Below are 20950 nucleotides of genomic sequence, written 5' to 3' on the forward strand. Positions count from 1 at the left end.
CACTGTACAGTTTCCATTAGTGACTTCAATGTACAGTGCAGATTCGTGACTTCAATGCAGTGTATTCACGACTTCATTGTACATCTGGCTACATAGGCCTACATGTAGCTGTACTCGGCCAATCAAGACAAGTATCCCAGCTGTACTTAGCCAATGAATATGTAACCTAGCTGTACTTAGTCAAAGAATATGTAACCTAGCTGTACTTAGCCAATGAATATGTAACCTAGCTGTACTTAGCCAATGAGTATGCACCCCTGCTATGCTTAGCCAATGAATATGCACCCCTGCTATGCTCGGCAAATAAACAGTGACTACAATAGCTTCTTTCTAGGTCATGGTACCTGAGCACCAGGCTTACCTGGAGTTCGACAGACCTGTGTACCCACAAGTATATCTCCTTACCTGGTGGAGTTCACAAGGTAAAAGCACCAAAAGGTCTCACAGGTGAAGCTATTCAGCAAAGTCAAGAAGTACATGTACATCAAGTTACATACCTATCTTGGCTTACATTTATCTGACGTCTTATTTGATGCAGTGCTACTACAATTGTGACATCTCAGAAACTATACATCAACTCAGAAAATTAATAATCACATCAAATTAATAAGGAAACAACAGTAAAAAGGTTACCAGAGACATACAGGTAGGTTAATTAGGGTGCTCAGGAATGCGTATGTGGCATGATGACATTTCATCAATAAGCTGGCAAGATACCAGACATGGTTAACTAGTGCCTTGATTAACAGTTGACATTACTGAGTGCCATGTGGGAGACATTGTGTGGGAGAGGTAATGGGGGGAACCGGCTCTACTGCTTCCAAGCAAACAATCTGGAATATAACTTTGCCAGCCATTTGGAAGATGTTTAAATGTCACCCAGAAAAGGTGGCTAATCAGCTGAAGTTGAAACTTGATATGGTAAAGTGCAAGAGAAGTGACAGGCAAATAATTATTTAAAAAATCACATGCTATTGCAGCTATCTCAAGCCCTTTTTTTATTCTTCTCTGTATTTGTCAAGCTGTTTGACCAAGATTTAGTTTCATGGGAACCTTACTTTTTCTGCTGTAATTACTAAAATCTCAGTTGTGTCCAACTGATAACGATCAGTTTAACTTTAATCACACTCTCATTTGTACTTGAAAATCAATCTTTCACACCTGTGCGTTACAGCTAGCCTATGGCTTACACATACATCTGTACTTGCTGGAAAAAAAATAAATGCAGTTAATAATGTTACAATCCAAACTCTTTCACCCTGTTTAGCAAACAAAATGGCTACTCAGTTCTAATTAAGGAAAGACACAGATTTAACTTACTTCATTTAAAACAGAAAATACTCTGACCAGCAAACTACATGTAAATTAATTCTTATAAGAACATAATTAACCACTGTCCCTGAGGTGAATCTGTTTAAGTTTAGATTCATAAATGACATGTAATTATTCAAATACTACGACTGGTCATTTGATGAAAAACTGTTTTACGATAGTTACACAGGTAAATGGCTATAAAGCACTAGTTGTCACAGGTTGGTGAAAAAAAAAAAAAACACCTGGAATTGACAAGATCATTAGAGTAGTCTCCCATTTGTTCAACAGGTAAACAAACTTGACCTGTGGTTGACCCAGTTGATGGCTGGCATGTGGCCATTCTCCTGACAGGTAGGACAGCACCTATCTGTGTTTGTCTGTCTGAATGATCACCCTGACAGGCTAGAAATAGACCACTGGTAAGAAAACATTCACATTGACTGGCACACATAAAGGTTTATATACAGATCTATGTCAGAGAATTCGGCCACTGGCTTTAACATGTAATATCCCTGTGTCCCAATCCATCAAGTTTTTGTTCTCACAGACAAAAACAATGACTGCTGTAGATCACAGTACGCATTTTTATAATGCAATAACGGAGGTGAAATGAGTTTTTTAAGGGCTGGCCCAGACTCTTTAATCAGCATAATCAGGGCAATTATGTCTTCAAATAATCTGAAACTTTAAAAACCTACATCAATCATGCAGAGAGGTTGCATAATTCCAATTAATCCATTACACTTATTAAAGCAATTTTTTCATTCTTAGCTAATATGGACTAATGTAAATGTACATGTATTTGCATGTTAATGCCTAATTGTAATTTAATTAAATTAAATGAAATGCACTTACTCTCAATGTAAATTTCCCAAGATTAAATGTTGCACATTGCATCATATTTTAAAGGCAATTTCATGAATGAATTATAACACATGGTCTCAATGGACACATTCTTAACACAGTTTTTGTGTTTGCAACGAACTGGAGAAATCAGCTTTTATTTTGTTTATATGCCTAATCATGCCTTAAAAGATCACATCTGGCTGTCAGTGGATGTACATTTACAAAACCGTTCCATCAATGAAATATACCTGTCATATTTTCATTATATAGAGACAATCACACAAACATCAATGTACCATGAAAAGGCATGCAGACCATTAGAGGACATGTCATGAGTACTTTACAATATGTGAAGGTTTTTTGACCTTGGCATACTGTACCTAGTATACATGTATGTCACAGGAAGTCTACACTGCAACTGTCTATAATACTGCAACTCAGGAGACCAGTGATCAAACCCGGGGGGGACCACACTAAAGACTTTCAAAAATTGGTGAGTAAATGATAGGGTTGTACTTAACAATTTTTCAGTCATATGACGACAAAAGAGTCCTTAGAGTGTGTGTACGTGTATTGTGCCTCTTTGTTGCAGGAAAGATTTTCACCGTTCTTTTATCTAGTGCTGCTTCACTAAGACGACTTGCAGAAGGCAAGGAAGCCACCCATACAGGTCAACCAATCGTTACATTATCCCCTTATTAATGCTAAAGGCCTAGCGAGAAAGCTACAGCTTCCTCCTTCAAGGTCTTAGGTGTGAACCAACTCAGGATTGACCCTGGATATAGCGCCCCAAAGCAGATGCTCTACCAACTGAGTCATCGAGGACGGTATTTTAAAAATTGGTAGTCGCTGACCCGGTGTCAGTATAAGGCGACTGGGTGGGGTGTCATTTCTGATGTCTTTGGGATGATACTTCAGTGGCAGCAGAACATTGGTCGCATGGACCCTGCCTCAAGAAGACAAAGTATATGTACACATACAACTAATGACTCCTCGTTGTCATATCGCAAGGTAATGTCTGGTGACATACAGATATACATGTATACCCAGCATACTGGTGGACAGTGAGGAGTTTTCAACAGACTACACAAACAAGCATACTTGGCTGCTTACCACCCCCCAGGAATAATGAAGGAGTACAGAGTACTCTACAAACTCCCCATCAACAGCTGGGATTGAACCCGCACCTTGAGTCCACCTTAACAATAACTGACATAACAATTAACAAGTGAATGCATATATGAAGCCATCATACAAAGCAGTCGGTTTCCATGGTGATCAGAATCACAGATACATTTCCTACATCCTGCAGTGGTACATCTCACTCCCACTACGTTTCCGTTTCTTGACAGTAATTTTGGTTGTGAATTTTACAGCCACAATGGTTTACAAGCCCCTACATCCAGCGCCTTAGCTCATAACTGGAATTAAGAGACACTTCCTGCATGCGCAGCACCAGAAGTCTCCAAGCCCTGAAGCAGCTGGAGGATATTTAAATCTCACAAGTGACGCCTCAAAGGAATTCACTGATGCATCCAGTCACCTGACCCACCTTGTGGAGCACATGTAATTGCGGCAGCCCTCGTTAAAACAGAGGTTCAAGAAAGATGTGTTCGACATTTCCGTGCCCCAAACCAAGTATACATCCCAGGTGGGAATGTAATCCATTTATAGTTGCATACCCTGCGGTAAATGCTTAGGTACGCAAGAAGAATTATACGAACAGACGGATATTCATACAGTAACGCTCAAGCAAAGTGTCACCCTAGAACAAGATACTAATCTGAATTCTAATCGCAAACACATGCACAATTCACAAAATAAAATCTGCCCAGGTACAAAATACCCAGATGAAAAAAAAAAAAAAAATACAACTGCCACTAGGGTTGATACATGTATGTACATTAGCAAGGGGGGGGAATTATTATTGTGACCAATTACATATTGGTCACAGCGGTGGTTGAAAAGGTTGATGAATTAGGGCATGTACAGGTAAAATTTCAATAATACAGTTCTATTAACAACAAGGAACATTGGGCATACATGTAATGTACAGTATTTCCCCTTACGACTGGTCATCAAAATGCATATTCTCAAGCAAATAACTGCCTTAAAACGATACTTTTCAAGCCAACATTTCCGATAAGAAATTAATCAAACTTCACAAAAACACTCTTATGTGGCCCTATAATGTGGATGAACCAATCAGAGTCAAGCAATATGGATAACTTGAAAAAAGCTAAACTTTAGGCGAAATACAGTACCACAGCCATGGAGATAACGACCCACAGACAAAATTACAATGTCACTTACATGTAGCTCCCTGATCGTGCGAAGACTTAGTTACACTATCAATGACTGTCACGGACGGCATTGTGGCCAGGAAATGATCAAGCTGGAAATTTACCTGTACCAAAGGCTTATCTTGACAGGCAATCTGAGGAAAATTACAGGTGTGTTTGTGAGCCTCCTGGATAGGCTATATCTGTATACCTGGGAGGGCAGCCCCTCATTTACATGTCTGTACAGTAAATACTCTGGTAAACTTGACCTATCCCCGCAATATAAAACTTAAACCTTGATCTACCTGCTTATCACAGCTAAGTACAGATGAATGTGCATACACTGTAGATGTGCACGAGTCTGCAGAGTCTGAGGTGCTGCATGAGCAGAGTGGGCTTCACTTCAGAGGAAACTGACTCTTGTAAAGCAGAAAAACATTGCAACACAACAAGATGTTCTGTTGTAATAATTACAGTTACATGAACCGGTAGTCCACATGTTTATGTGGTTTTATTTCCTGTGGTTTCAGAATATGCCAGCTGTATAATCCATAATCATACATGACTCAGTGCCATCATTTACGTGAGTCAATGGTGTCATTCACGCGAGTCAGCGTAATCATTCACGTAAGTCAATAGTGTCATTCACATGAATCAGACAGAATATTTGCATGTTGAAGCACTGGATACAAAAATTCCAACTGAGCAGAAAACTTTCAGTTTGCCTCACTGCCGCAAATACCAAGGCACTCAAGGGATCCAGGGAAGAGTTCTGAAATACTCAGTTTTTAGGGTGTCTGCGGTAGGGTCAGGCATGCAGTTGGTGAATGGAAGCCCTAGTGAATGGAGACTGAACAATACACCACATCACACACACACATGTACTGTCAGTCCCAGTGGACCACTAGCTCTCCAGGTGTGGGGCACTGATACTGGACTATTACAAACTAGGTCAGCGGTCACTAAGGGCAATGCTCAGGGGCTCGAGTTTAAATTACTAGCACACATTAGGTAGAGGTTCAATCCTGGCCTTGAACAGGGAATATATGCATTCCCAACTTTTCACTGTTTGTACTTAGTACTGACACTGAGAAGTCGATGACATTCGTATGACCACTTGTACAGTCTAATGTTCATTGAAGACCACATTTCTTTCACCAATATGGGCATTCCTAAGTTCTCACTCTCCGTATGGCCTTAGTGACAATGACAAGTTGACAACCAGTATTTCTTTCACCAATATGGGTCCAGTTTCACAAAGTGCACGTACCCATATCTTTCATGACTATTGGCACTTTGAGTATTACATCACCGTGGTAGTTACAAGATCGTAGTGCTACATACACTTTGGGCAACAGGGCTTTAACCTTTAATCTGCATACCTTTAGCCACATGTTGAAAAGTTTGTCAGTAACTTGCTAAAGGTTTAGTATGAGGGAAGGTCTGCCAGCAACCAGCGGATGGTAGTCCTCCTACCATAGTGTTGGCAGCCGTCAAATAAGTAAAATATTCTGACGCATAATGGCGTAAAACACCAATCAAGTAAATAAATAAATACTAAAGGTTTGCAACCTGACTTCACCGGAAAAACTTATTGCTATTGTGAAAGTAAAAAATTCCTCGATATGTTGTTAAACAACAATCAAATAAAATAGGTAAATAGATAGGGCACTGCTTAGACTGGAAACATTCCATTATGCTAGAAAGATAGCTCCCAAAGAATTCATAAAAACAATCTTCTGTCTTTAAACTCTGTATGTTGAGCAGCTTCATATTTCAGGTGTAATTCAGTTTCAACTTTGGCATTCAATGTAATGTCAAACTAATTTATTTATTTGATTTATTAATTTGATTGGTGTTTTACACCATACTCAAGAACATTTCACTTATACAACGGCGGCATTTCCTGCTGGGCAGAAACCGGGCAAAGCCCATGGGAAACCCACGACCATCCGCAGGTTGCTCACAGACCGTCTTACTTACGGCCGGAGGGAATGTCAAACTAATAAACAGTCCGTATTATACAATAAGACCAATGGTTGAATATCAGATACTGGAGAGTATTGAAAAGCATTCAGATATTTGAATACTATGCTGGGCTTTAAGAGCCATACGGACGGTAGCTAGGAACTCTAACGTTACATCACCTTTTTTTCCTGATGTTCAACAGAAGAAAGAAATTTTTCACAACATTATTTCAGTAATGTTTTACTCGTGGGTAAAAAGAGTTGTTCCAACATTCAGTTTCGTGATTAGAGTTGAAAAAACTTCCTGCGGTCGATAAAACCAACCCTAGGCTTCAAATGTTTGATCTTCTCACAAACATCTAAAAACATAAATAAAAGTATTTTTGTGCGTAGTTTTAAGTGGTTATTTAGTGATGACTACTTTGATCTTTAGAGGTCTTTTCCTACACGTACATACTGTATGATAGGTCAGCTGTCTATACATGCAGGTATAACATAATATGTCAATCAGAGACCTTATGTTACCACTAAACCCTCTTTCTGATGCTTTCCTTCCCAAAAATTTTGACTTCCCTAAAAAAAATTATGGTATTATCTATAGATAAGCAAAGGTTGATATCATTATCTGATTATTCCATTAGTGCATAACACAGACAATGCAAGCAGAGCAATTTCATTGGTTAAAAAGATAACCTTTTACATGGCAATAATTAGAGAAACTAGGGTATATAAACACAAGTCAGAGAAGCCCATCCAGTGAAGTACTGAGACCGTACAATAATGTACTAGGCACCAGCAACTTAAAAGCTCTACTGTCTGTCTGTCTGGTACCAGCATTTGATAGTCACTTAGATAATTGGGTTACAAAGGAATAACTATACTGCAGGCAATGTAAATTTATAACACCACTGATGTAGGATGTTGCTCAATACACACATCCTTAATAAGGGTGTAATAAAAATATAAAATTCTGTGATTCAATTTACAAAGCAATCATGTTTTACATGCATTCTGACACATGACTATGTTTCCTTCACTGAGTAAAGTTCACAATTTCACTGAAAATACATGTACAATGGGAATTTCTGAACACGCTGAGAATACAGCAAAATCTACAATATGCCACACAAAAAGAATTTTTTAATGTCAAAAATTCAAATATGACACTTACTGCCAGGCTGCGAGAATGCACGTGTACAAAGCTAAGAACTAAAAATAATAAAACCACAGACAGATCCATTTTAGAAATCATAGCTACAGGCAATTCAGAACAGCCACAAGATTACACAGCAGCTAGGCTTTAAACACAGTGGTTAACACTACCAAGTTTCATGCCAATTCACAGGTAAATGAAGCACCCTGCGGCTGAAATTCTACACCTGCAAATTTGCTAAGTTAATCTTGGATGCACATTTCTGACAGGAACAAAAAAAATGCTCACAACACGAAAAAAAAACATTTCAAAAAATTTCAAAAAGTTGCAGGCATGTTTATACTGTGGAGTAACGCCATGCCACATCACCTCCATTGACAAAACAGCTGATTTCATCTAGAGTTAAATTTGATCGATAAAATCTTGAGAAGATGATTGTAACCCTGGTCATGTTTATACTTCCAAACAGGAAATCTAATGAGGGCTATGAGAAATCAAGGATCGCACGTCGAAATGGTTGTCACAAAACGATACGGTCAAAAACAGAAATGTCTATCCAGCCAGTTCACAGATTGATGAACAAAACAAAGTGTAACCGAGTGTAACCGAGTCTCTGATACGTAAGATCTCTGTCCTTAAACACTATGTAAGATATGTCTCTGACCTTGAATGCAACATGTCTGTGACCTTGAATGCAACAGAAGATTTGCTTCTGACCTTGAACGTTATATAAGATTTGTCTCTGATCTTGAATGCAACATGTCTCTGACCTTGAATGCAACGTAAAATATGTATCTTGACCTCGAACGCAGCATAAGATGTCTCTGACCTTAAAGCAATGTAAGTTGCCTCTGACCTTGAACACAACGATATGTCTCTAATCGTAGTAAAGTAAGATATGTTTCTGACCTTAAATGCAACGTAAAATATGTATCTTGACCTTGAACGCAGCATCTGACCATAAAGCAATGTAAGTTGCCTCTGACCTTGAACACAACGATATGTCTCTGATCGTAGTAAAGTAAGATATGTTTCTGACCTTAAATGCAACATACGATATGTCTCTGACTGAACACAAGTCTCTGACCTTGAATGCAACACATGATATGTCCCTGAAATTGAACGCAACATCAGATGTCTCTGACACTGAACACAACATATGTCTCTGACCTTAAACATAACATAAGACACGTCTATGATACCGTATGCTATGTCTATGAACAATATGAAATGCAACCATACATATCCATACACTACCGAACCACGTTTTATCCAAAATGTCTAACCAGACACCACCACTCTCTCAATACCTCTTTACACTCCATAACCGCGAGCTGTAAATAGCTGACAATTAGTGAACAACATATATCAGCTCTGGGGCATCTAGGTCAAAGGATTCATTAGACCGTGTAATCGTGATCAACTCCCACTGGTCAACTCCTGTGTTCTCTATACATGCACCACAGGCAACACCCAAAATTCTTTGTGACAAAAAAAATTGTCATTTCCTCCTTATGTTTTGTATGTTAAACCTGTAGTACTGTATTTCACCTGAAGTTTAGCATTTTCAAGTGGCACATTTTTCTCAATTCTGACTGACTTATCCACTTCAAAAATCAGTTGAACATTATTAAGCACACATTGTCTACAGTCAGTCATGGAAAAAGACTGATCTTAATCTGTTTAACAAAATCATAAACAAAAAAACGCTTAAACCTGTAACTTAAGCAAAAAGTTGGGTCCCAAGTCCTCAAAGACAGTGGAACACAGTACTGAAACTGAAGAACCCGTCATTCACAAAACCTGTTATAACTGTCAGTATGAATAAGCACTCAAGCAAAAGGTCAATTAAAGGAGAAGTTGGAAATACAAACATATTTTGTTGAAAGCAAAAAAAAATTCAGTACACAAAAGAGAATAATTAAGTTGATGTTTTCATCAGTTATGAGCTTTGAGCTTAGCTTCCTGTATTGCTGTCTTAGAAAAATTGATGTTAAGTCCTGTGAGAAATGGCACGTACATGTACATGAGTGCTGAAATTATCTGCATCATGCAACAAAGGTTAGGAAATCACAGATACAGATACACATTACAGATACTGTTATTCTTCAGCTTCTTCGTATGTTTGCTACGTGTTTGTTCAAGCATATTATGAAAACATTCCTCTGTGTAGACTGATGAAATTATCTTTCTGTAAAGCCATGAAATTCGTCAATCCAACCATTGTAGCTTTGTTTCCAAAAATCAAATTAAAAAAATGTGTACAAATTGCACTGAAAGTTATACATAAATGCATATGCAAAAAGACAGAGGAATCAGGGTACGCATTCATGTACCTACAAATGTGTTGCATTCCTGTACGTACAAAAAAGGTCAAACTGACAACAGAAGGTTCATGTGCATAGATGCTAAGTTTACTGTTGGAAGTTCACACAGATGAATTCATTTTAATTTGTTGATTTGAAGCAAAAAATGTAACGTGTATAATGTTAGGGTCACCATTTCACCTTGTTGCAAAGGGTCGATGGTATTTAAAGGTGATTCCGGTGTTTGAACCAGACGTCATGTCGGGAAGAGAAGTATGCCTCCCCAATGCAGGCAGACATCAACAAGTACAGACTAACCAGCACCACCTGGAGACAATACGCCAGTGTTTTCTTACTGTCTGACATAACAGTCCTCAGCCACAACTGGTATGAGGTTACACCAAGAGAGCCCAGGGGCTTGCAATAATAGGGGCAAAGACATAATGCAATGTCAGAGAGTGAGAACACAATTGGCACTGAGGTTGGGCGGTGTCCCCTAACAATCAAAACTCCGTGTTTACCATGTGATGTCGCACAAAAGAAGCGCAAATGGTTGGATAGAGAAGAAAAGTTTGTGGTTTGACAAAATGAGGTATCATTCTAATAACAACATGTGAGGTCTTACTTTTTTGCTAGGCCACAAATGTACACAGTATACTGTACATCTTCAACCTTTTCGACCTGTAAAGTTAGTGGAAATCATTCAATGCTAAAAATGATTTGTTTGTGTCACTAAAGACGCAAGCTTCAAAAGAAAAAACTGCGTAAATTTTTTCTCTACTCACCAATAGTTCTCTCAGAATGTTTCAAAATAATGGTTGCAGAGGTGGCTGGGAAGGCTGACAAATTAGGGCACATGCAGTAGCATATTAGTACATCATCATTTGCTCCTTCAAGTTTCTAATGCAAAGGCATATTTTCATAACTGGTGACAACATAAGTTTATCTTCTGTACAATTGCTTAATGAACTTTCTAGAGGGTTTACTGTATCAACACATATTTTCTTTCCGGTTGAAGAGTCGAAGTTCTATACGGAGAAAAAGCATATATTCATTTTCAAAAACAATCACTATGGCATAATAATATTCCTTTTCATTTGTCCTCCTGATGAACAATGTTGTTAGGCTTGGGAATACACATTTATATACATTGTACAACTTATCCCAGGGAACAGTCATTAGACTTTTCAATATTTCTCATCTGCAGGTGTTTCTTATGAACATATTTCCCTTCATGAAAGTTTTCAGACATACTGAACAAGTATATTTATGGCAACAATTTAGCAAAGCTCACATTACTGTGTAAAACTCCCCAAAATTTGGCTTCATTTTAATGCTAACAACTAATGGCCAACTCATGAAAGCCACAAAAGCACCAGTTCTGACCAATGGGATTGTTAAACCTCATAGGATTCTTCTCTGTTTCTATTGGTCGAGAGCCAGTCACATGACATTCCCCAAAACATAATGTACAGCCCTCACGCACCCAAGGAATGCAACATCATGCTGACAAAGTAACATCTGATGTTCACAGGGCAATATCCAACAATCTTGTAATAATATTCAACAATAACATCCATTATTTCAATGCAGTTATCTCCCTTAGTCAGCTCTCCAATGTCTGCTTGTTCATAAAGTAAACAAAGGGTTTACGGTTATAGTTCCATTATCGTCGTAAAACTTTGCCGCTTTGAACACAACCGGAAAAGGTACACTGTTTTTTTCGGTGTAATAAAGACACATCAGCAATGAAAAAAATTCTTCAAAAGTTTCACTTTTTTCAATTCCGCACTGAGTGAGTGAGTGAGTGCTTGGGGTTTAACGTCGTACTCAACAATTTTTCAGTCATATAACGACGAAGGAATCATTAGGGTGCATGTACGTGTAATGTGCATCCTTGTTGCAGGACGGATTTCCACCGCCCTTTTATTTAGTGCTGCTTCACTGAGACGACTTACCGAAGGCAAGTAAGTGCCCCGCCCGAGCCATTATACTGATACGAGTCAACCAGTCGTTGCACTATCCCCTTCATGCTCAACGCCAAGCGAGGAAGTTACAACTTCCTCTTTTAAAGTCTTAGGTGTGACTCGATCAAGGATTGATCCTGGATCTACTGGTCCCGAAGCGGACGCTATACCAACTGTGCTATCCGGGCAGGTCAATTTCGCACTGAGCATTTTGGTAACAAGAATATGTTGTCTTAATTTGCATGTAAAGCAATATGCATGATGTGCATTGTAAATATGCTGGTACATGTAAATAACCTGGATAAAGTTTCCAAAGCTCCAACAGGATTCCACTGCTTATCTTCTTTGGGCACTAACACTGTCACGTTATTGAGATATTAGCGAGTGTTACCCTTATATTCACATTTACAAGTTCACATTTTAAGCTGCTTAGTGATATGGAACCTACTGCAGCATTCTGAGCATGGCAACCTATTGGCACAAAATGACACAGCTGCCCCCACTTGAAAAAAACTGCACAGATTTAAAGCAAGGGCACATGAAGTTTGTTTTTAACCAATCATATCAGAGAAGGCACCAACATGTGCACCCTTGAAAAAGGCTCTAAGCCATGACATAATGGCTTTTATAAGAATACATAGGTGACTGTCTAAGTGGGGAATTTCTTCCTTGGGTGGTCCCAAGGCTCAATGGTGAAAGTTGGCAGCCAACTTCCACTTCATGGATATTTTTGCTAATCAGGGACTACGTTTATTTGGCACCTGAGTTTGTTTTGAGGTTTTTTCACACGACCACCTTCTAGTCATTGTTACAAACTTACTCTTTCTCCCCATTTTCTTTTCAATGTGCAAATGGTCACTTTTTAACCATCAATGACCAGTCAAATGTTTCCTTCATTGGAAAATAAGTTTAAAGCTTTTCCCACCTTATTGTTTTTTTAATCTGTTGAAATCAAATGAAACCCTTGCTAATAGAGGGCATCTGTCAACTTGTACTACATTTATAACAACAGATTTCTTGGACTGTAGAATATATCTTTAATATTACCCTAATTCTCCTAAAATTTTGGACAGATATTAAAAGTGTTGAAAGCAGATTACCAGCCTTTTGGAAAAGTAAAGATATGAGTATGTTGATCATTAGATGGTCTAACCATGTGAGTAAAAAGAAACTCAATATTCCTGCTACAATTACATATATATTGGCTAAAATGAGCAGATCAGGAGTCCCAAAATTTAGGGTAGTCTGATGATGATATCCTGAATTTGGACAATAATAGCGGATATCAAATATTAGACAAAGGTTTGATTTGAGAACACTTATTTACTTAAAGGTACTGTTACTCATTGTTGAAATGACCTATTGTAAATGACAAAACACTTACTAAGCTAATCTGCTTGAAACTGATGAGGCTTTTTTGCAAACCAAAACCTTGAATTACTATCTTGGGATCAGTTAAAAGCAAAATTATTAAAAACAAAATTTTAGATGAAGTTCAAATAAAGCAATTTACAGAAGACCGCTGGCATTTTGTTCTTACTTGTACAAGTGAAATATTGCTCCTAGCTTTTGAGCCACCTGTAATATTTCTGTAAAAGCCTTTCCCAGGATACTATAATGAGTTTAACATTAGCTTTCTAAGTTTTTCCTGACAACCCCAACACCACAATATTTAGCCTTCTTCAAACATTGCTGAAGTCCAAGCATTTACGGCCTTGGAATACAGGAGTTTGTGTGGACTGTAGGATTGGAGGTAACCCAAGACGTGACCAGGGTCATAGCACTGTCGATGGGGAGGGGGGAGAGCAGGGGGGGGGGATGTGTGTCTGTTCTAGGTTAAAGCCTAATAGAACTAAATATTGAGGACTTATAGCTGGCACAGAGACAAGACTATAAAGACAAGTTATAATTTATACAAATTATATTTTTAGTTACAATTTATATTAGTCATTAAATTTTAATGTATGCTGCAAAGAAACTTTTAGCCTAGAGAAAGTTTCTGATATTGGAAAAACTGATCAAAACAGCGCATCTGAATTCTGTAAGTAATAGCAACACAAGCTAAAAATGAACCATACATATTTTGTTAAAGCCAAACTAGCATGCAACTCCTTATGCTGTGATGTGCTTTTCAATGATCTCATTGAAATACATGCAAATGTATGAATGATTCAATAAAATCCTTCTGTAGGTCATAGATATAGTTGAAGTATTCACCCGAGCAAATGTGAAATTTGTGAAACTTTGGGTGTAACACTTACATGTACGTATACAAAGTCAGCTCTTGGAAACTGCCCAATAAAAACCTCAAAATCCATGTATCCCTCTTTACTCAAACATGTCACTGAGTTTAAATACTGTACAGAAATCTGCTTCATGACAGTTAATACAAAAAGTGAAACTAATAACCATACATCTGTTCTTCCCTGAGGACTTCAAGAGGAATATTTATTAATTTGATTGGTAATTTAAGCTGTACCCAAGAATATTTCACTTATAAGAGGGGTTGCATGACCTACTTCTGGTAGCCATGATGGAGCAAGCACTGTGGCCATAGGAGTCCATGTTAACAAGACCCCAATATGGCTAAGTCGCTACTGTTCTACCAAGGTGATGACAAGAGGTGGCCAGCATTATGATGGAAGGAAACCAGGCAGAACCAAGGGGAATTTAAAAAGAATAGTGAACTTAGCAAAAATAACAAATTAAATACAACTTTATGGCTTATCTACTTTGGCATATCTATTTGCCTCTTTTCACCATAATCGTTAACCCTCTCCTTTCTGTCTTAGCTATTTAGCTCCCCCTCCCCTCCTCCAGTGCCCTCCTGGGTTCCTTTGCTCCACCAGGTTACTTGCACTAGCCTGACCTACCTATCAGAACCCTCCACACCAACGCTCCCCACCAACCCTCCCGGCTTCCTCCATGTCTCAGGTGGAGAACAGGTAAAATAAGGCCAAAGTAAGATACTTAGCAGAAGCCCCTAACTTCCTGTCTGCTCCCCGGCAGTGTTTATTTGTGCTCTGCCCCCCTCACCAAATCTTTACAGCTTCGCAAGGTTTGCTGGATATTTTTCCCCGCGGATTGGTGTGGATACAGCTGAAGGGATCAAGTCAGGTTCTCAGACAAGGGAATTCCTGCGCAGCGTCGCACTTTGACCTGCCTCGTGTATCTGTCTGGTGTCAGAATGAGGTTGCTTCACACACCAGGCCTTTGTTTTCCCCATCAGTTTTTGCCAACATCTAAATGGCTTCCTGTAGATTCACTTTGCAGGAATCCACCAGAATCTAGCCCAAATCTACATGTAGTACTAGAGCTGTTGTTCCTAGTGAAGATTTTAATGCATATAAAAGTTAATAGATTGTATGGATCACATGTTAACTTTAATGTTGTGAACTTTCAATGCCCAATTGTCGGAAGTTTGGGAATATAGGAACGTTTGGACATTTTGAAAAATTGTTATGACTTTTCAGGGATCTATCTGGATTGCCCTAGTTTTGGTTTATAAAACTGATGGCAAGAACTGGATTCCTGGATTCCTATTGAAACTAAAGACCTGCACACACCTGGCCCATCTCTGCGACACCTGGCCCATCACTGCGGCACCGTAGACAATACTCTACTTCTGAGGCTACAGGTTTTGATCTCACAACATGTCCTTAAAACAATGCACAACATGTCAGCAGGTCTTGCACCAGCCTTTTCATCAGCTGATAAGAAAAAGGGGACTATTCCCTCACAGGAAGTGTAGATAATCAGCATTTCCTGTACAGAAATTGTACACAAATAAATAGAATAACTCACTGCCTAAATCTGAGGCTGTTCACTAAGTCTTAATAGAGTTTTGTGTACCAAATTTAAAATTCCAATGATTCAACTCCATTACCCCAAATCCTCAACACATTCAACAAGTACTGTGTATAAAATATTTGACTCGTACGATGGCGGCCAAACTTGTCCGAATAGCTTGTCCGAAAATATATACCAACTACTCTAATATGCCAAAAACATGCCCTAGATGTACGTGATGTCTGTGGTTGATTTGTTAAGGATTTAGGCTGCTGATTTGATCTTTGATTTACCAATAGAGAAATTATGTAATATAGTAGTGGGGGAAAACCGCTCAATGCCTTAAAGTATACATGATATGCTTTAATTTTATTTCATAATGTGCACAGTATGATGTGTAATAACATAACAGCACAAACAAATTTTTCAACATTCGCTTTGAGGTGTGAAAATGGCTTCAAAGTACAGCTTTCTTAAGGCCCCAGCGGTCGGTCCAGAAATTTAGTAGCTTGCAGTGATGGCATAGACAATGATCCTTGTTTAAAAAGAACTCTGTGGGAAACAGACTGAATGGGGGCGGGTGTAGGAGGGGGCACTAAGCTGGCCTGAAGAAGCCATGCAGTATCTGTGTACATGTCACTTTGTCAACACTGCAGCCACATGGTTCACCAGGTTTGGGGCACTTCAGGGGTGTTCACCCAATTTCCGAAAAAGGGAAATGATAAAACCTGTCATTCATGTCAACTTTATTCAGAGATTATGGTTGAGACAACATTTTGCTGTTGTTCACAAAGAAAACATATACAAATATAAAAGAAAAAAAATTCATTGACAGAAACTGGAATAGAACCTTAGACCTTACTCTAAAAGCCAAAAGTGTAGCTGGAAGAAAACTTACACAAAATAAGTCAGGAAACAGGTGATCAGGCAAGAGCTTAACTTCTAAAACAGCCCCACATATGTTATCAAAATCCCAACAAATAGGCCTGTAAAAAAAAAAATATAAAACGAAACATCTGGAAAGAAAAGTCACTCAGATTTGAATATACACACATGTATAATGCACAGAAGTGAACCTTATTGTGAAACCAAACAGGATCAAACAAGAGCACAGACGGTTGTTTAGATAAATGACTAACTTTCCCACGCTATGATGGTATGCAATTCACTGCACAGAGATGTACTGTTGTGTACATTATAAGTACAATACTTAGGTGCTCCCAAATGCCTGCGTTTATGGTCTATCTTTCCAAATATACATGTACATATATATGCCGATATGTAGGAAAAAAAATGTGTTTTTAACACATGTAAATTTACACATCAGTACAGATATTAATACTGGCACTTATCTCTTGCCATTTATCTAGAAGTCACACATTAGATGTACATTAATGCAATATAGACTCCATATGATATATCTAGACCTTGGTACATATGCACACAGTTCTGCTTATGTTCTAGGTTACGATTCCTTTGCAGAAAACGTATGTACATGTTTCCAAATTCTTCAAAACTTTTAAAAATTCAGTACTGTCAAAACAATAGCAATCTGAGCTATTCTTATAAATTTAACTTGATAAAATACACATTTCTGGCCAAATATCTCTGGTAAATTTAAGTCTCATAGGTCATTCACTTAAGGAGTGAATAGGGGACGTTGACCTTTTGTGGTAAGCTTGTGTTTTTTTGTGTCCAGAATGAAGGCCAAAATTTACTGCACCAACTGCACATAACACATTGCTATTACACACACGCTCTGCTTCGCCAGTAAGTCAGGAAGGAATGGGGGGGGGGGGGGAGGTAAATGTGCCTGCTGTCATGAGGTACACTGCGCACAGATAATAAATATTGTGTTAAATGATGAGGACAGGCTGGTGTTATTGTGGGTGGGTGTGGGAAGGCAAACATTCAGGGTGACAACACACAGGCTGACGGACACTTAATCTATCCTGTATGTGCTTTGAATTGGTTTAATATGGACCAGTTTACAAATACACAGGTACAGCAAAATCTTTTGTGTGCAGTAAATAGGGCAAATATGAACAAATAAACACTAAGCTACATGTTCATGTAGTGCGTGTACACATCTCTTCTTGTATCCAATCAGTTTGTAGAATGCACACCTGTTTATAAATAAAGCAGTCAGACAAATAAGAAGTCAAATATTTTGTAACTGTAAATCGTACCCTAATTACTCGCCCTGTTCGTATATGAAAGAGCAACTTTCAGTACAACTTTTGCACATTTTTTATTTGATTTTGGAGACAACACTACATTGGTTGGATTGCCAGACTTAGAGCTTCACAAAAAGTACGTTTTATCAATCAACACAGAATACTGCCTAGCGAGTATGCTTGAATAAGCACCTCGCATGCATGCGAAAAGATTGATGAATTACATTTACAGTGTGAATATGAACAATTAAATACAGTCATACAACATTTTTGTATCTTATCAGTATTTATATGCATGTGTACATATATATGTAAAATGTAATTCACATGCAGATACATATGTACCTATTTACCAATACATGTGTACACATATATATATGTACCTATTTACCAATACATGTGTACATATATATATATGTACCTATTTACCAATACATGTGTACATATATATCTGTACCTAATTACCAATAAATGTGTACATATATATATATATGTACCTATTTACCAATACATGTGTACATATATATATATATGTACCTATTTACCAATACATGTGTACATATATATATCTGTACCTAGTTACCAATGCACATGTACATATATATGTACCTATTTACTACTACAGGTGTACATAAAACTGTACCTATTTACCAATACATGTGTACATAAACGTACCTATTTACCAATACACGTGTACATATATATGTACCTATTTACTGATACACGTGTACATATATATGTACCTATTTACTAATACACGTGTTCATATATATGTACATGTACCTATTTACCAACACACAAGTTTTGTAGTAGCAAATACAAAGTAGTTACAAGTTTAACTACTTTGATTTGCAGCTATCAGTAAATTTGACATGGTCATGTTTACGAATACCAGTACCTGGTACACAAGAAGTGTGACTAATTTGTAGCTATGAATAAATTGGAAATGTGCATGCTTATGAATGCACAAGTTGTTCAACTATTTTGCTGCTGTAAGAATCAACAGGATATGGATGGTCACGTTTATAATAAGATTCATGTCACCCTAAGTAGCTTTATTATTTATTTGACTGGTGTTTCACACCTTAATAAAGAATATTTCACTTGTATGTCAGCGGACAGCATTATGGTGGGAGGAAACCAGTCAGAGCCTGACAAAATCTACAACTATCCGTAGGTTGCTGTCAAACCTACCCGCGTACGACCGGAGAGTTAGACAAAATAAGCTGGACTTAAACTCACAACGACTGCATTGATGGGAGGCTCCGCACTGGAATGCTAATTACTTTGGGCACCTTGGCCCCACTAGGTAGTTTTAAGCAGACTAATATGGACCAGTTTACAAATACCCAATTTCACTTTTTAGCAGCTGTCAACAACTGAACATAAAACACAAGAATAGTTTCGTTCTACAAAATAATACTCATTATGTCATGTAATAAGCTTCTATTTCTAACTGCACCTAAATGACCCAAACTTTTGCCCCTGAATAACTTGTACATTTTGGCTGAATCTGAGAGTTCCATGAGAGGTTTAGAGATTTGCAGGGAAGGTAGGTTGATATCCAAATTTCAATGCATCAATGAAAGTAAAATTTCATGAGATGAATCTACCTCTGGAAAATGCAACTTTTGGGGTGAACATTTACATCATTTTACCTTACATGTAACTGCAAAATAAAATATTACCATAATTACTAAACAAAGAATTCTCACAAATATCCATCAATGGGGGTTGAATGACAACCTATTTTTTCTCCCTCTCCCTCTCCTTCTCTCTCTCTCTCTCTCTCTCTCTCTCCAGGACATGGCTAAGATTTCAGGACAATCAGGTTTTCCAAAACTCAACATGTGGCTCTAGACCACAACAACTACTAGCTGGTATATGAAGGTACAAATAAGCACCTACATACTAAGAACACGGACCTGTCTAACTGTAAATATAACCAGTACAGACGCGGAATCTAGGTCTTTTGTACTTTTCTTTTTGAGGGTGTGTTGTCATCCTATGTCCAATACTTGACAGACTGGTCCCAATAAATCATGACCATGATTTGTAAACTTGTTTCAAAACCGAGTTGGGGGGGGTAGGTCTTATGCAGTCAACCTTGACTTTAAGGCAGAGGGGGCATCCCCAAATTCCCAATCTGCAAGTGCAAAGTATGCATGTACTACTGACAACATTCAACAGTTTGGACAGGATATCAGATACATGTATCTCAAACAGTTACATGTATACAGAAATCTGAACAGATTAACAATATCTAGTTTCTCCGCTAAGTAGTTGTGTCTCCAAGGATTGATCGAGGCTAAAATTTAGATTTTACCTCAGAGTCAGTGGTACATGTACATGTAGCAAGGTGAATACACACTGTAGTTTCATAGCAAAAGACTACATGTAATTAACCAGCCCAACTGGGACAATCTAACCACTGCAGCAATCTTACCACTGAAGCAGCATTCTTCCTACATGGCCATTCATTAAAAATTCTTTGTTGGGCATAACCCAACTCTATCAGAATTTTTTATTTGTTTTCTGGCTAATGAAAAAAATAGATTTTAAAGAAATTTATCAAAGGTTCCTTTTTTTAGAGGATTGGTTACAAGAGACTCAATGAACATAATCTTAACGACGGCCTGATTCAACCAGACTCTATGAAACATTTCTGTTGATAATGTAGACGGTACAAATGTCCTCAAATTCATGTGAAACATGCTGATTGACAAATATGTATCTGTCCTATCACAATGAAGAAAATTCATGTTAAGGAGAAAGACTTCTCATTACAAGAAGTGCCCTCAGTGACATTTTCTGGTATCATCAAGCACAAAGAAAAATCAAAAACCCCAGGAATGCACAAGTCACTGCAGTCAGCAGTGACGACATCACAAATCTCCCATGTGTGGTAAAGTTTGGAATTTCCTGGTAAACATAAAATAAATACCTTTCAGTCAATGCTTCAGCAAAGTTCACCTTACATTTACCATGATCCAACACCACCCATAGACAAAGTGGTGTGTAACAAAGAGGTATGTGACCATGCTGATTTATTTATTTATTTATTTAGTATGGTGTCTTAAGCCATACTCAAGAATATATCACTTATACTGACAGTGGTCTCCATGAGGTATCCTGACCCTAAAATACTG

At 38.0% G+C, this 20950-nt stretch overlaps 1 protein-coding gene across 8 annotated transcripts in view; it reads right to left on the reverse strand.

The window, feature by feature from the left end:
• LOC135479489 (fibronectin type-III domain-containing protein 3a-like) overlaps positions 1-20950 on the reverse strand; it is a 142584-nt gene that overhangs the window by 44655 nt on the left and 76979 nt on the right. The window contains exon 1 of one of the 8 annotated variants that reach the window (XM_064759347.1): positions 4474-5082. The exons of the other annotated variants lie outside the window; for them this stretch is intronic. Within the exon in view, the coding sequence (XP_064615417.1) occupies positions 4474-4534 (61 nt within the window). The 5' untranslated portion in view covers positions 4535-5082. Of the gene's footprint in view, positions 1-4473; positions 5083-20950 lie in introns of those variants that run through there. 8 annotated transcript variants of the gene reach the window in all.

This window comes from Liolophura sinensis, chromosome 12, assembly GCF_032854445.1.
Source record: "Liolophura sinensis isolate JHLJ2023 chromosome 12, CUHK_Ljap_v2, whole genome shotgun sequence".
NCBI classification, from domain to species: Eukaryota; Metazoa; Mollusca; class Polyplacophora; order Chitonida; family Chitonidae; genus Liolophura; species Liolophura sinensis.